General features: G+C 40.8%; 1 protein-coding gene across 1 annotated transcript; it reads right to left on the bottom strand.

Annotated features, from left to right (window-relative positions):
- Nucleotides 1–552: 552 nt before the first annotated feature.
- LOC140485867 (protein FAM3B-like) lies at nucleotides 553–13,532 on the bottom strand. The gene is made up of 6 exons (XM_072584319.1): nucleotides 13,384–13,532; nucleotides 11,389–11,447; nucleotides 8,451–8,501; nucleotides 5,177–5,264; nucleotides 1,878–2,010; nucleotides 553–648 (listed from the first exon to the last, which is right to left on the bottom strand). Exons 1-6 carry the CDS (start codon nucleotides 13,530–13,532, stop codon nucleotides 553–555), a joined length of 576 nt encoding a protein of 191 aa, XP_072440420.1.
- Nucleotides 13,533–14,453: the final 921 nt, after the last annotated feature.

Below are 14,453 nucleotides of genomic sequence, written 5' to 3'. Positions count from 1 at the left end.
CAGTGGAGAAGGCTGCTGGAATACAGGTGGTTCACTCGATTCAAGCAGCTGGGTAACTGTGGTGGAAACGTTAAGATGTGTTCTCCTGTCGGCACACTGGCCAGGTCAAGTATATAATCCGATTTATGCAATGGCTGAATGGACAGTGATGTGGGGCTGGGTGAGAAGCCAGGGTTCCATCTTTCGCCCACATGACAAATTGAGTTAAAATTACACCTTTTATGTTTGTGTTCTTGAAAGCCTCTCTTGATCCGACCAAGTGTGAGAAGTTTTTTTCAGTTAATTTGATGCCATTACCAGTGACAGTTTTCAGCCTACTCACATGACCGTCAGTAGTCAATCTGACCCATGTAATGAGGCAGTGAATAAAAGTGAACTGGCAGATGTTGAAGATCTGAATTAAAAGGGCTGGAGAAACTCAGCAAGACTGGCAGCATCAATGAAGAGAGAAATAGTTAGTATTTCGAGACCAATGACTCATCTTTGGAAATCTTTCCCAAGAACAGGGAAGTGGGGTTGTGAATGACACAGAGAGGTGGCCATGATTGCTTGTTACAGGTAATCTGTCTTTGGTGAGAAACAGCCATCAATCTGGATCTCTCTTGGCCAGCTCCCATATCGATTACTTGTACCCTCATTGTTGATAATCTGTTATAAAAATGAAAAAGCCTAATATTGTTTCTATAGAGATTCAAGTCTTCATTTCCCCTCTATGAAATAGGAAGAGGAATTAAAATGGATTCTGCAGTCCATTTTGTTAATCTCAAAAACTCAAACCAGAGCCATCTAACTCTGCTCACTCAAATAACTAGTGTATCCGTGAGTTGTTTTCTCCACTAACTAGATGTTGCTATCAAGTCAAAACATAGTTTGCCTATCTACAAATGAGAAATGTGATATATGAATTTTAGTGGCTGTGTGATGCCTTATATGTAGGCTGTACATCCCAATGATTGGCAGACTATTTCAAATAACCTGTCCTGTGATCATTCATATCAGGCTGCTCTGGCTCAACCAGCCCATGTTTTCAAACCCCAGTGTGTATAACCACCATTCAAAATAATTCTGCTATTGGAAATCATTCATTAAATAATCCCGAGTATGCTAAGAGTTACTCCAGAGACCAATTTAAGATCATCAGCTGGGATCACATTTTGATGTATTTGAATGCTAGAAGCTACATGTATAAATTCATAAGACCCTGTTTTATGTAGGAAACAGAAATTAGTGTATACAATGCACTTTTATGAAAAAAGGACATCATAGAGGCAGCTAATTTCTGCTACATCCTCATGGCAACACCCTGACCAATTGGAATACACCTGCCTGACAGTTAACTGTTCTTGCTGCATCTCCATGTCAATGATGGCCCAACCAATCAATACACTCTTCCCATGCTGTTAAAATGATATCCCTTTTTCATGTGGGTTTCTTGGCATTCTCTTTATGATGCATCGAAGTTGAAAACCTTCAACTTCCAGTCTCCTATTAGTGTGGTTAGGTTTGGTATTAGCAAGCAATTAGTGAAACTAAAAGAAACAAAAAACTCAGTTTCATAATCACAGTCTGGGATGTGGCTTTTCCAGTAATACATCAGCTGAAATCATAACGCTATATGTAGGAGAATTCATGGGGGGGGGGGGGGGGGGGCGCGGGGGAGTGTAAGCTGTGCAAGAAATTTGCACTTACATTGCTATGTGACTGGGACTTAATAATCAGCCGGTGTTAAGCCATAACTAACTTTGAAATTTGTATCAGAATTTCCTTACACCCACTCCCACCATCACTTTGTTTAACACCAGCTGCTCCTGGCTGTTAGCAGGTAGAGAACGTAAGAATTTTCAACTAAGTAATGCAAAAATGTTCAGTTCACCAACCTTCTCCCTCTGAAAGTTCTCTGGTAGGGTGAATCCTTTCGTGCCAAGAAAGACCCAGTTTCCTCGGAAGTGCAACTTCCGTATCAGCTTGCTGCCCAATTCCTCAATGTATTTCTTGGCTTCTTCGTTCAGCCTTGGAGTAATCAGAAATGCCGATTACACACATATATCAAATAGTGAGGATTGCTACAGATTAGAACATGGGTCAAGATTAGAGTGGTGCTGGAAAAGCACAGCAGGTCAGGCAGCATCCTAGGAGCAGGAAAATCGACGTTTCAGGCAAAAGCCTTTCATCAGGAATGGTGCATTCCTGATGAAGGGCTTTTGCCTGAAACATTGATTTTCCTGCTCCTTGGATGCTGCCTGACCTGCTGTGCTTTTCCAGCACCACTCTAATCTTGACTCTAATCTCCAGCATCTGCAGTCCTCACTTCCTTCTAATAGATTAGAACATGACAGGTGATCCCACTCAGATCTGATGCTAAACCTTTGTTTCTGATTAATCTGAAGTTTCTGGTGAACCTTTCTTTCATTGTTTAGGAACCCCTTCAGAGATACATTTTGTGTTTAAGTGTCCATCAAAGGTAACACTTGATCTTGCTTTTAGGTGGAGATGGAATGGCTATAAGACAGTGCAGAGTGTCTAGCATCCCCGTCGCCCCCAGGTAAATGTCAAGAGCACTGCGATTCTGGGACAGAAATGAAACATTCCTCCTCATGTCAGCTAAACCTGCTTAAATATGTGGATATGGTGTTCACCCTGGCGGAGTGTGCCCATGGAACACTAAGTTGGAGAACTGCGACAGACTGCAGTGAAATTCCCCTCCAAAATAAAAACAACTGTGAGTTGGTTTGTGCTCCAGAAATAGCTGCCTCTCTAGTCAAATTATTCTAGTGCATGCACAATACTGGCATCCAATTTACAATGTGGAAAATTGATCTTGCAGAAAAGCAGGCCAAACCTAATATGGCCAGTTACCACCCTATAAGTATACTCTTGATTGTCAGAAGAGTGTTGACTAGATTAGATTCCCTACAATGTGGAAACAGGCCCTTCAGCCCAACAAGTCCACACTGGCCCTCCGAAGAGTAACCCACCTAGACCCATTCCCCTCTGACTAATGCACCTAACACTATAGGCAATTTAGCATGGTCAATTCACCTAACCTGCACATCTTTGGATTGTGGGAGGAAACGCACACAGACACGGGGAGAATATGCAAACTCCATACAGACAGTCACCCGAGGTTGGAATTGAACCTGGGACCCTGGTGCTGTGAGGCAGCAGTGCTAACCACTGAACCACCATGTCGTTGGAAAGAGTCATCCACAGCATAAGGGACTTTTATTCATCAGTTACCTTCTCACCAAAGCCCAGATTAGATTGTCAGCACCAGATTTCACTACAGCCTTTATTCAAGCATTGACAAAAAAGCTGAATTTCAAGAGATGTGGTGAGACAGTCTGCCCTTGAAATCAAGGCAACTTTTGACCAAATGTGGCATCAAGGAACCCAAGCAAAGTGTATTCTGAGATGATGCTCTCTGGTCCTCTCTCCTGCAACCTTTCCACATCGGCCCTGTTGAGTCTCTGAAGAATGTTGTGTGTTTCAATGAGGTTGCCTCTCATTGAGGCAACCTTCCAATGAGGTTGCCTCTCATTCTTCTAAACTGCATTGAGTAGAATCCAGTCAAATAACCTCTCCAGGTAAGACAGACTGCCATTCCTAGAATCAGCTTAAAGAACCTCTTCTGGCCTTTTGAAAAAAAATGGTCATTCACTGGATGTGGGTGTCAGGCCAGCATTTATTACCCTTTCCTAATTGTACAGAGGGCAGTTCTTGTACAGAGGGCGAGTTGTACTTAGCACTTTCTCACACAAAAGGACATTAGTGAAGCAATTGGGTTTTACCTGACAATTGACAACAGCTTCACAGTCATCATTAAACTCTCACGACCAGATTTTTATTGAATTCACATACCACACATTTCTTATAGCACGACTCAAACCTCAGTCCTGAGAACATTACCTCAATCCTTGGATTAATAGTCTTGCAATGATATTACTTGCCTTTTGTCTCCAATGCCCTTATACCTGATCGCAGTATTCTGTCTCTGGTCTGACTAGTCTGCCTTATATGGTTTTAGCAAAAAGTTCCTTTCTTTTAGTCTTCATTCCCTTTGAAATGAAGGCCATGGTTGTGTCAGGTTGTGTCTGTAGCTTGTTGTTCAGAGACAATAAAAGGAACTTTGTTCCATCTTTAACTTGGTATGGGAACACTTGCTCCTGAAAGTTACAATGAGGAGCGGTTTATTTGTTTAGTTACAAATGCCAGCAAAAAATGAAAAGAGAGAAAGTTCACATTTACATGAAGTTGTAATATGTGCAGGAAGCTGGAAGGAACCTCCTAACTAATGTAACATTTTAAAGTGCAGTCATTGTTTGGCGTTGGCAAGATCAGCAATCAACCTGCACACCCAACTCCCTGAAAATAGAGCGAGAGATGAGTAGTCCGATGATTTGTTTATTTGTGATTTTGTATGAAGGTGAAACACTGGCTTGCACACTACAAGAAATCCCCTCCCTCCTCCACTTCCTCCCACTTCCCCCCCAATTCTCCTACACCCCCTGTGGCTCTCCAATTTCACATTCTTCCGCAAAGTCAAACTGCTGAGAAATACACATGGTGGAACTTCTGTTTGCCCGTGCCATAGCCTACTCTCTTTCCCAAAACCAAAGAACTTAGATGCCAGTTAGCAAAAAGCAAGGTATAGAAACCCTAAAGTGCGTGTAAAAGTATTGGTACAGGGTTTATCCAGGCAACGTCAATCTAGCCACAAGGCTTTTGACATGAGAGATTATCTGGAGTTCATTGGAATCAATAGCTGCCTTGCTGAACAGGTCTGCAGGTTCTATTAATGACCAAATGTGTGCTCAATCATTGACAGTGCCATGGAGTAGTGTAGACTCAAATGGGATCAAAGTGGGATTACTGCGCTTCAGTCTTCTTGGTAGAAACCAATTTTGTCTCGTCTAAATCCCAAACTGAAACCCTGTTGATTTTCCACTCAGAGAAAGGTAGGTCCATGTTTTATTACTCAATTGGCTAAAAACTGCTTTTGAACATCACGCTTCACTGCGTTAACCACCGTATTCATCAATCGTTGCAGTATAACTGGGGTATTCACAAAGCAGAGTGTGGCTGATTCAATTATTGTGGCACACTGCTACATCTTTCCTCTCTTTATTTGTTCCCTCCACCTGATGTTAACATGACCAGGAGGTTATTTTCTACTCACCTGGTAGAACGATTATCAAATGTTGCCATCAAGATGAGGGAGCCATCTGGTGCTTTTTTAATAAATTCAATCATTTGTCCTGAATTATTTGTCGATAAATTTAAAGATGCCATAAGTATATAAATAACAAATACACTTCATTAGCATTTGAGAGGTGCAATTAAAAGCTGTTGGATGAGGCACAGGGTGTTTGGGACACTGAACAAGCAAGGAAGAAATTAAGGGAATGAAATTATCACCATGGTTTTCCAATTTCCCTGAAGTCTTTACTCCTCCCGATCTTAATAACCTCCTGCAATTCCCGCTCACCTCTTCTCAAAAGACAATCCTTCATATATGATCAGCCGAATGAACCTTTCTGGATTCCTCCAATGTCAGTATATCTTCCCGAAGTCAGGAGCTCAAAATTCATCACAGCATTCACTTGTAGTCTGATTAGTGCCTCTTACAGTTACAGTAAAATTCCTTATTTTTATACTTCATTCTCTTTGAAATAAAGGCCAACATTCCATTTGCCTTCCTGATTACATGCCGAAAATGGATACTAGACTCCCAAATCTGTGTGCCGTAGCTTTCTATAGTCTTTCTCCATTTAACTAATATTTGGCTTCTTCCTTTGACACTTCCTGAATATACTTTAATTTTTCCATATTAAATTCCACCTGACAAATTTCTTGCCCATTCACCTAACCTGTCTATATCCATCTGCAAACTCTTGTCATCCTCATCACTTGTATCCCCATCTATTTTTGTGTCATCCACTAACTTGGCAACAGTACATTCATTTCCCTTATCCTACAGTAAATAATTCCTCTTCCTATAAAATAAATTCCTTAAGCTTGCCTCTTTGAGAAAGCTCTTTGGTGACTGTTCTAATATTGTTTTAGGTGGCTGAGCATCAAATGTTGATTGATAAAGCACCTGTGAAATGTTTCTGGGTGTTCTGCTGTGTTGAAGGTGTTATGTTACCTAATTTTAATTGTAGAATTCCCTTCTGCAGAGTGCGCTGGAAGCAGCCTCAGCTGAATTAGGTCAGATCTTGTTTGACATGCAAGTCAACAGGTAGAGTGGATAGACAGAGAAGTGGAGGTGTGGCTACAGACAGATGAGTCACGATCTGATCAAGTTATGGAGCAAGCTCAACTGATCAGATAACCTACACCTGCTCCTAATTCATTCGTCTGTATTTCAATCTACTGCAAGTTGTTAGAACTAAGAAAAATCATCTACTGAAGAGCAGTCAGAGATGCAAGCGGTGCAGAATTAGGTTGCCATACATTTTATAATAGCAGTGTAATGATTATGGAAACTGGGTCTCACTGAAGAGATCTCAGGTTCCAGCTTTTCCCTTCCTATCTCAGCTCAGCACATACAAAGGTCAGAGTTCACAGATCATTACGTACGGATTAAGAACAGATCAAAACAACCATGACTGCTAATAGAGTGTAAAAGATTGAAGCTCTTCAATACACTTCAGGGCTGAAAAGCTGGTTGGTTCAACGTGTGCCTCATTTTAATAGTCCAATGTGATTGTGACCTATCAGTGCATACAGTTGCAAAAACTTCTTTATTAATTTGATTAGATGAGGGCATCACTGGCCAGGACAGTATTTATTGCATATCCCTAATGGCTCAGGGGGGAGGTTTTGCGACAATCACGTTGCAGTGAGTCTGGAGTCAGATGCAGGCCAGACCAGGTTAGGGTAGCAGTTCCTTCCCTAAAAGGCATGAGTGACCCAGATGTGTTTTTCCAAAATTGATAATGGATTCATGATCATCATTACCTGCCTAATTCCAGAACTTTTAAAAATTAAATCAAAATTCCACCATCTGCCATGGTGAAATTCAAACCCGGGCCTCCAGAACATTGCCTGGGTCTTTGGATTAACAGTCCAGTGATAATACCACTAGCTCATCACCACTCCCTCTCTGGTGAATCAGAGAGTTATACAAAAGTGAGTCACAAAGTCCTACATGTCTGTGCTGGCACTTGGAAAGAATTATTTAGTCTCACTTCTCTTTTGTTTTTCCGACAGCACTGAGGTGTCCCACCTTATGACAAAGAGAATGCTTAGGCCTTTAAAATATAATAGCCATTATGGAAAATAAAGAGCATGAAAGCATGGGAAGGGTTAAAGCATGAAGACCACTGGCAATCTGTGTTCTGTGGAAGGCAGGATGGGATAACCATAGTGGAACATTCTTACACCAATTAGCTGAGTAAGGTTAAGGCTGAAAGGTCACTATGGCATGATGAGATAACAAGTAATAAAGCAAGTTTCTCTGTTAAGTGTTATTATGACAGGATTGGGACCGTAAATATTTGGGACATGACATTAAAATATCTAATTAATAGTTAGTAGAGTCAGCCTGTGACAGGAGACTATTGTAATAGATGGAATAGCTAAATATCTATCATGTTAGGTTAGTCTGCAATGGAAGATCACTGTAGCAGAATTAGCAATAAATATCTAATCATGACATTAGGAAAATATTAAGTAGGGTCTGGAATGAAAGATCACTGTATCAGAATTAGCAATAAATATCTAACCGTGACATGAGAATAACATTAAGTAGAATGTACAACTAAAGAGATAATGGGAACTAACATCACTGGTTTATTGTGTAGCTAGAGTGAGGTACTTTAATTAATATAATTGGGCACGCTGATAAGCTAACAGAAACATGATTAAAAAAAATCCACGGACCCTGAGGTTTGTGGGCATTCGAGAATCTGCTTTCTCAGTGTCAAGACTTTTTGTTTGCAAATAAAAGACCTACTTCTTGAAGAACTCTCTGTGTCTCCTGGTGGTTCTCCATATTTTCTCCACAACACCATCCTCAAAACTTTCTTTCTGTCTTGAGAAGATGATCCAATAGCATTCCTAGCTGTCCATTCTCATCTCTGGATACTTGCCAACCTTTCACCTTCCTATCATTATCCTTCCAACATTTATGAAGGTGACAGTCAGAGGGTTCAAGACAGTCTTGCTCTGCTTTCTATATTCAGAAGCATACTATATTCAGAAAATTCCACAATTTCAGAAAACAAACTCGCAGAGTTCCTGACAAGTGGTTTAAGTGCTGCTTCTGCAATTTCATTGCCATTTACCTGACTCCAATATAAAAGTTGCTGCAGACCTGTGGGATAATCCTTATTGGAGATTCAGCCCTGGTGTACAAGTCATAATGGCATCGAACGGTACAGGGGTGAATACTGTAGGTTTCAGCAAAGAGAACAGGGAAAGGTACTCCCCTAAAATGTCTTTCTTACCTCCTCCCCATAGATCAAAAGATCCGATATTTACATGTTTTCCTGTCTTGGCTATAAAGAAGTAGTAAAACAAAATCTGATTTATATGATGAAGAATGTCATTTTCAAATATTGCTATTTGTAAGAGAAAGCAAAGAGATTGGACGTGAATCGATTACCCCTATTCTTTGACCTTGTTAAGTATAGCTCTTTCATGTCTGTACATAGGAACCTGGAGAGACCTAATTTGCACCAGATGGATTTTCCAAAACCATTGTTAGTTTAAAGAACTGTCTGGCTTTTACAAAACAGTAAGCAACTTTATTTCCCTCCTCAAAACATTAATATCATGTTTGACTGATGATGAAGGAAATATAAACCCTCCCTCCTCACCTCCACTTCTGAATAAGACACATCAAGGACAAAGTGTTCTTATTTGGGAGATGTTTCTGGGAATGTCTATGTAATAGTTCAGACACTTTAAAATATAACTTTTATAATATCTCAGAATGACACAAGTGTTATGGCATAGAAGGCAGCTATTTGGCCCATCATGTCTGCACCAGCTATTCAAATGAGCATCATTACCGAGTGCCAATCTCCTACTTTGTCCCCCATTATATGTTACTTAATATTACTTGTAGTATTACTTCAAAAAAGATACATTTGTTAAATTTTGTTTTGTTGCATCATCAGTATATTTTACAAGAATACAAATTAAAGGAGAAAACCAACTGCATGAGGGAAGAGTGCAGATTGGTTAGTAAGTAAATTGTTTAACCCAAGTTTGTCAGTCAGGTATCTTGGGGACTTTGGATAGTTTGGATAATTATTTTCTCATTTGTGATGATTCACAGAATAGCGGAGCTTGATTTCCAACGCACTACCCAAATGACACTATGGAGAGTGTACCAGTTATTGCTGATTGGCAGGTAACAGCCAGGCTTTGTATTTAAATTTTAAACCAGGCAGGTTGGCTCTGGTTGGTCAGGGCACTGCCCTGAGAAATTAACCAGTGACCAATCGAAGGGACACGAAGTTTGATACAATCCTCCAGTCGAATAAGCACTACCGCAGTAAGGAGGTAGTGTAGGGGTTTTTAAAAAAAAGAAAAAAAGAAAAAGAAAAAAAATTATTTAAAAAAAAAACAATCCTCCAGTCTTTAGGATGGAATAGCCTTCAGCTGGTCACTACAAGCATACTACTGATTCTCCCCAACCATGTTTACAAAATCCGCAGTATAGTGTCTAACATTAGATGTGATCCTATAATTGGACAACATTTGTTGGATAATCCCGAATGTGCAGAAATGGTACTGGCAACCAATTTAGGATTGTCAGTGGGAATTGTAGTGTGGCATTGTCGCATGTATTCAAAGATATGCAAGTTAGGTGGGTTGGCTATAGTATTCAGGGATGTGTAGGTTAGGTGCAGTAGCCATGAGAAATGCAGAATTACAGGGATAGGGTAGGTGTATGGCTCTGAATGGGATGTTCTTCAGAGGGTCAGTTTGGACTCATTGGGTTGAATAGCCTTTTTCCATACTGCAGAGATTCTATGGATGTACTAGAAGCAATATATGAATACATAGGGCCCTGCACTTTGTAGACAGAAAGATCATGTACACACTTTGTATCTGTTTTAATTGAACAGAAAAGGTAACAGCTATTCGCTGGTTAATTTCTCAGGATATCATCCTTCAGACAATTTAATTTGCTCCAAATGGTAGCTGAAGGCACTGTAAACTGTAAAGGCTTGGGTCCCAGAACCTGCTGCACATCTAACCAAACCATTCTGGTATAGCTTCAACACTGGCATCTACCCAACAATGTGGAAAATTGTCTAGTTATGTCTTTGTGCACAAAATGTAGGACAAATCTAAGTGGTCAACCCCTGAGTCTACTTTAATCACAAGGAAAAGCATTAAGCAATATTTGGTTAGCGACAAACTGCTCACTAATGCTCAGTCTGGGGTCTGCCAGAGCCACTCAGTTCCTGACCTCATTACAAGCCTGGACAGGGGAGATAAATTGTAGAAGTCAGCTGAGAGTGACAACCCTTGCCATCAAGTCCACAACTAAGTATGACATCAAGGAGTCTGAGCAAAACTAAAGTCAATGGGAATCAGGGAAATCTCTCCATTGTTTGGAGTCATACTTACCATAAACAAAAATTATTGAGATTATTGAAGATTAATTGATCTCCCACAACCTTTTCCATCAGGTAGAAGATACAGAAGCCTGAACACATGCACCAGCAGGTTCAGGAACAGCTTCTTCCTGGCTGTTATTAGATGATGAATGGACTTTCTAACCTCAAATTATGCTGATCTTGCTAACATTGATCTTGCCTAGTGCATGCCCTGTGTAATGTGTTTTGATCTGTACATCCCTGCTTACTGTGATCTGCCTGTAGCACTCGTAAACAAAGCTTTTCACTGTACTTCTGTACATGTGCCAATAAATCAATCAATCATCTCAGCTTGATGACACCATCCACTGCTTTATTGATGAACTTCCTGCCATCGTGAGGTCAGAAGTGTGGATATTTGCTGATGACTGCACAATGTCCAGCACCACTTGTAACTTCACAGATGCTGAGGACAGTAAAAATACAACCATAATTTCTTTCTCTGTGTCAAATTGCCTTGCCTATCACCACGGTGGGCACATTGTGCCATAGGACAGCAGCAGGAGAAGGTTCTACTCTCACAATCTCTTGACAATTAAGAATGTGGGAAATGAACATTCCATTCAGCAGTTATCACTGAGTGAGACTGAGTTGCATTATTGGGAGGCAGACTGTTTTTGTACCAGAGCATTCACAAAGCTGGTAACTGGAGCTAACATAAACAATTGTTCAATATACTAGTGCTAATGTCCCTTGACTATACATCGGCAGATACCTCACACTGACGTTTTCGGTTAATTCATCTCATCCATTTTAAATGAAAACTTACCTTCCACGATGGCAATGTTCATACCTCTGCCAAAGTTATTCTTCACATCACTCAGGAGTCTTGTTTAAAATATATATTTAACAAATTAATTGACGTTATTAACTAAAATTGCCATTTTAAGTTATCAGTCTTTCAGTAGAATGACTATAAAGTCAGATTGTGCGCAAGTTGTATTGATTAATCTTACAATACAAAGAAGATAGAGAATTCAGCGATTGAAACAATCCACAAGTATATAGAAACCATTTCCTGTGAGGAGGTAGTTCTGAATCATAGAGTATAACAAAATAAAAACTTGGCCATCAGAAATCATGTCAACAAATACTTCTTATGGAAATATTAGTGGAAATCTGAAACTTCCTCCCTAAAAGATTGCTGATATTGTCATGACTCTTGATTTTCAACTCTCAACATCTATTTTTAATACCTGCAACATTCATAGACTCACATTGTTTGAAAAAGAATGAAATATGGACCTAACGTGGCTGCAGTGATCAAATGACCACATGTTGAGGCATCAGACTCTAAGACTATAAGAGCAAAATTAGGCCATTCAGCCCATTGAGTCCTCTCTGCCAATTGATCATGGTTGATATGTTGCTCAACCCTGTTCTCCTGCTTTCTCTGCTTAACCCTGAATCCCCTTGCCAATCAAGAACCTATCTATCTCTGTCTTAAATACATTCAATGACCTGGCTTCCATAGTCATCTCCCACAATGAGTTCCAAGAATCACCACCTTCTGGCTGGAGGCATTTCTCCTCAATTCAGTTCTAAATGATCAGACCTTCATCTGAGGCAGTGCCCTTGGGTCCTAATCTCTCCTACTAGTGAAAATATCTTCTCCACACCCACTCTATTCAGGCCTCTCAGTATTCTCTAAGTTTCAATCAGATTGCCCCTCACCTCCTCAACTTCATCCAGTACGGATCCAGAGTTCTCAAACACTCTTTATATGATAAACCCTTCACCAGGATCATTCTTCTGGACCTTATCAATTTCACTTCATTTCTTACTAGTCCTTTCCATAGGGCACATATCCTTGGATATTTAGTTCCCAACCCTGATCCCCTTGGACCCACATCTCTGTGATAAGCACAACATCGTACAGGCCAATTTCATCTGTGCTACAAGCTCATTTATCTTGTTTCATATGCTGTGTGTATTTAAGTACAATACCCTCAGTCTTGCGTTGACTGCCCCTCTTCTCATAGCATCCCTTGTCTGCTGTGCCTGAAGTTAGATTCCTGAGCTTTACCACATTCTGTACTCTATAACTTGTTCTGGGAATTCTAATAACTTCTGCTGAGCCCTCCTGCTACTTTAACTTTTTCCATAATATTCTATGCAACTAAGATCACTATCTTTTTGGTTCTGCTTTTTCATTAGCTCCTAGCTGCTCGTGTTCCTTCAGCAGAACCTCATTCCTCTTTCTACTTATATCGTTGGTATCGACATGGACCACAACACCTGGATCTTCTCCCTCCCACTCCAAGTTCCTCTGCAGCCCAAATGAGATATCCTGAACTTGGGCACCAGGCAGGCAATATAGCCTTCGGGACTCTTGATTCTGGCTATAGAGAACAGTGTTGAAAATGTGTTGCTGGAAAAGCGCAGCAGGTCAGGCAACATCCAAGGTGCAGGAGGATCGACATTTCGGGCATGAGCCCTTCTTCAGGAAAGGGTTCCTAAAGAGAACAGTGTGTATTCCCCTGATTGTACTATCCCTGATCACAACTACATTTCTCTTTTCTTCTCCCTCATGAATGGCTCCTTGTACCATGGTGCTATGGTCAGTTTGCTCATCCTCCTTACAGACTCCACTCTCATCCGCACAGGGAGCACGAATCTCAAACCTGTTAGACAAGCTCAAGGACTGATGTTCCTTCAGCACTATCTCCTGGATCCCATTACCTGCCTCACTCATAGTCATACCCTCCAGTCCCTCACTGAATTCAAGATAGTTCCAGGTAACTCTCCCCCTCCTTTGTGTCACAGTGTTTGGAGCTCAGATTCCAGCTCATCAACTTTGAGCCAGAGTTCCTCAAGCGACGAACACTTGCTACAGATGTGGTCACTATGAACCACAATGGGGTCCATCAACTCCCACATTATGCAGGTACCACACATCACCTGGCTCGACATCTTTATTTTAATTACCAAGTTCTTAATTTGATTTTTAAAATTTCCTATGGTCCTTTAGTTTGTAACCTATTCCCCCTATTTATCGACAATCTGAACGTAATTTATAATATGGTCAAGTTAGCAACTATCATCAACCAATGACCTTATGGTTTATCTGTGATGTCATTCTTTTGTGCCAGGCCTCTGATCCTGAGATTCAATTTAGAACATAGAACATGGAACATAGAACATTACAGTGCAGTACAGGTCCTTCGGCCCTCGATGTTGCGCCGACCTGTCATACCAATCTGAAGCCCATTTAACCTACACTATTCCATGTACGTCCATATGCTTGTCCAATGACGACTTAAACGTACTTAAAGTTGGCGAATCTACTACCGTTGCAGGCAAAGCATTCCATACCCTTACTACTCTGAGTAAAGAAACTACCTCTGACATCTGTCCTAGATCTATCACCCCTCAATTTAAAGCTATGCCCACTCGTGCTCGCTGTCACCATTCTTGCAAAAAGACTCTCCCTGTCCACCCTATCTAACCCTCTGATTATCTTATATGTCTCTATTAAGTCACCTCTCAACCTTCTTCTCTTTAAGAAAAGCCTTTCCTCATCAGACCTTCCCTCCATACCAGGCAACATCCTAGTAAATCTCCTCTGACTCTTTCCAAAGCTTCCACATCCTTCTTATAATGTGGTGACCAGAACTGTACACAATACTCCAAGTGCGGCCGCACCAGAGTTTTGTACAGCTGCAGCATAACCTCATGGCTCTGGAACTCGATCCCTCTACTAATAAAAGCTAAAACACTGTTTGCCTTCTTAACAACCCTGTCAACCTGGGTGGCAACTTTCAAGGATCTGTGTACATGGACACCGAGATCTCTCTGCTCATCTACACTACCAAGAATCTCACCATTAGCTCA

This window comes from Chiloscyllium punctatum, chromosome 15, assembly GCF_047496795.1.
Source record: "Chiloscyllium punctatum isolate Juve2018m chromosome 15, sChiPun1.3, whole genome shotgun sequence".
In the NCBI taxonomy this organism is placed as follows: Eukaryota; Metazoa; Chordata; class Chondrichthyes; order Orectolobiformes; family Hemiscylliidae; genus Chiloscyllium; species Chiloscyllium punctatum.
The sequence above is the reverse complement of the archived record's forward strand: the minus strand, read 5'-3'. Positions and strand labels throughout refer to the sequence as shown.

What these genes read in the sequence shown, in the direction of transcription:
- LOC140485867 (XM_072584319.1), bottom strand. Translation starts at nt 13,532, where the DNA reads ATGTCGAGCCAGGTGATGTGTGGTACCTGCATAATGTGGGAGTTGATG. An exon ending in TTTTGATCTATGGGGAGGAG is followed by an intron (nt 5,265 to 8,450) that starts GTAAGAAAGACA and finishes ATTTATCGACAA; the next exon opens with ATAATTCAGGACAAATGATT. An exon ending in AGAACTTTCAGAGGGAGAAG is followed by an intron (nt 649 to 1,877) that starts GTTGGTGAACTG and finishes TTTTTATAACAG; the next exon opens with ATTATCAACAATGAGGGTAC.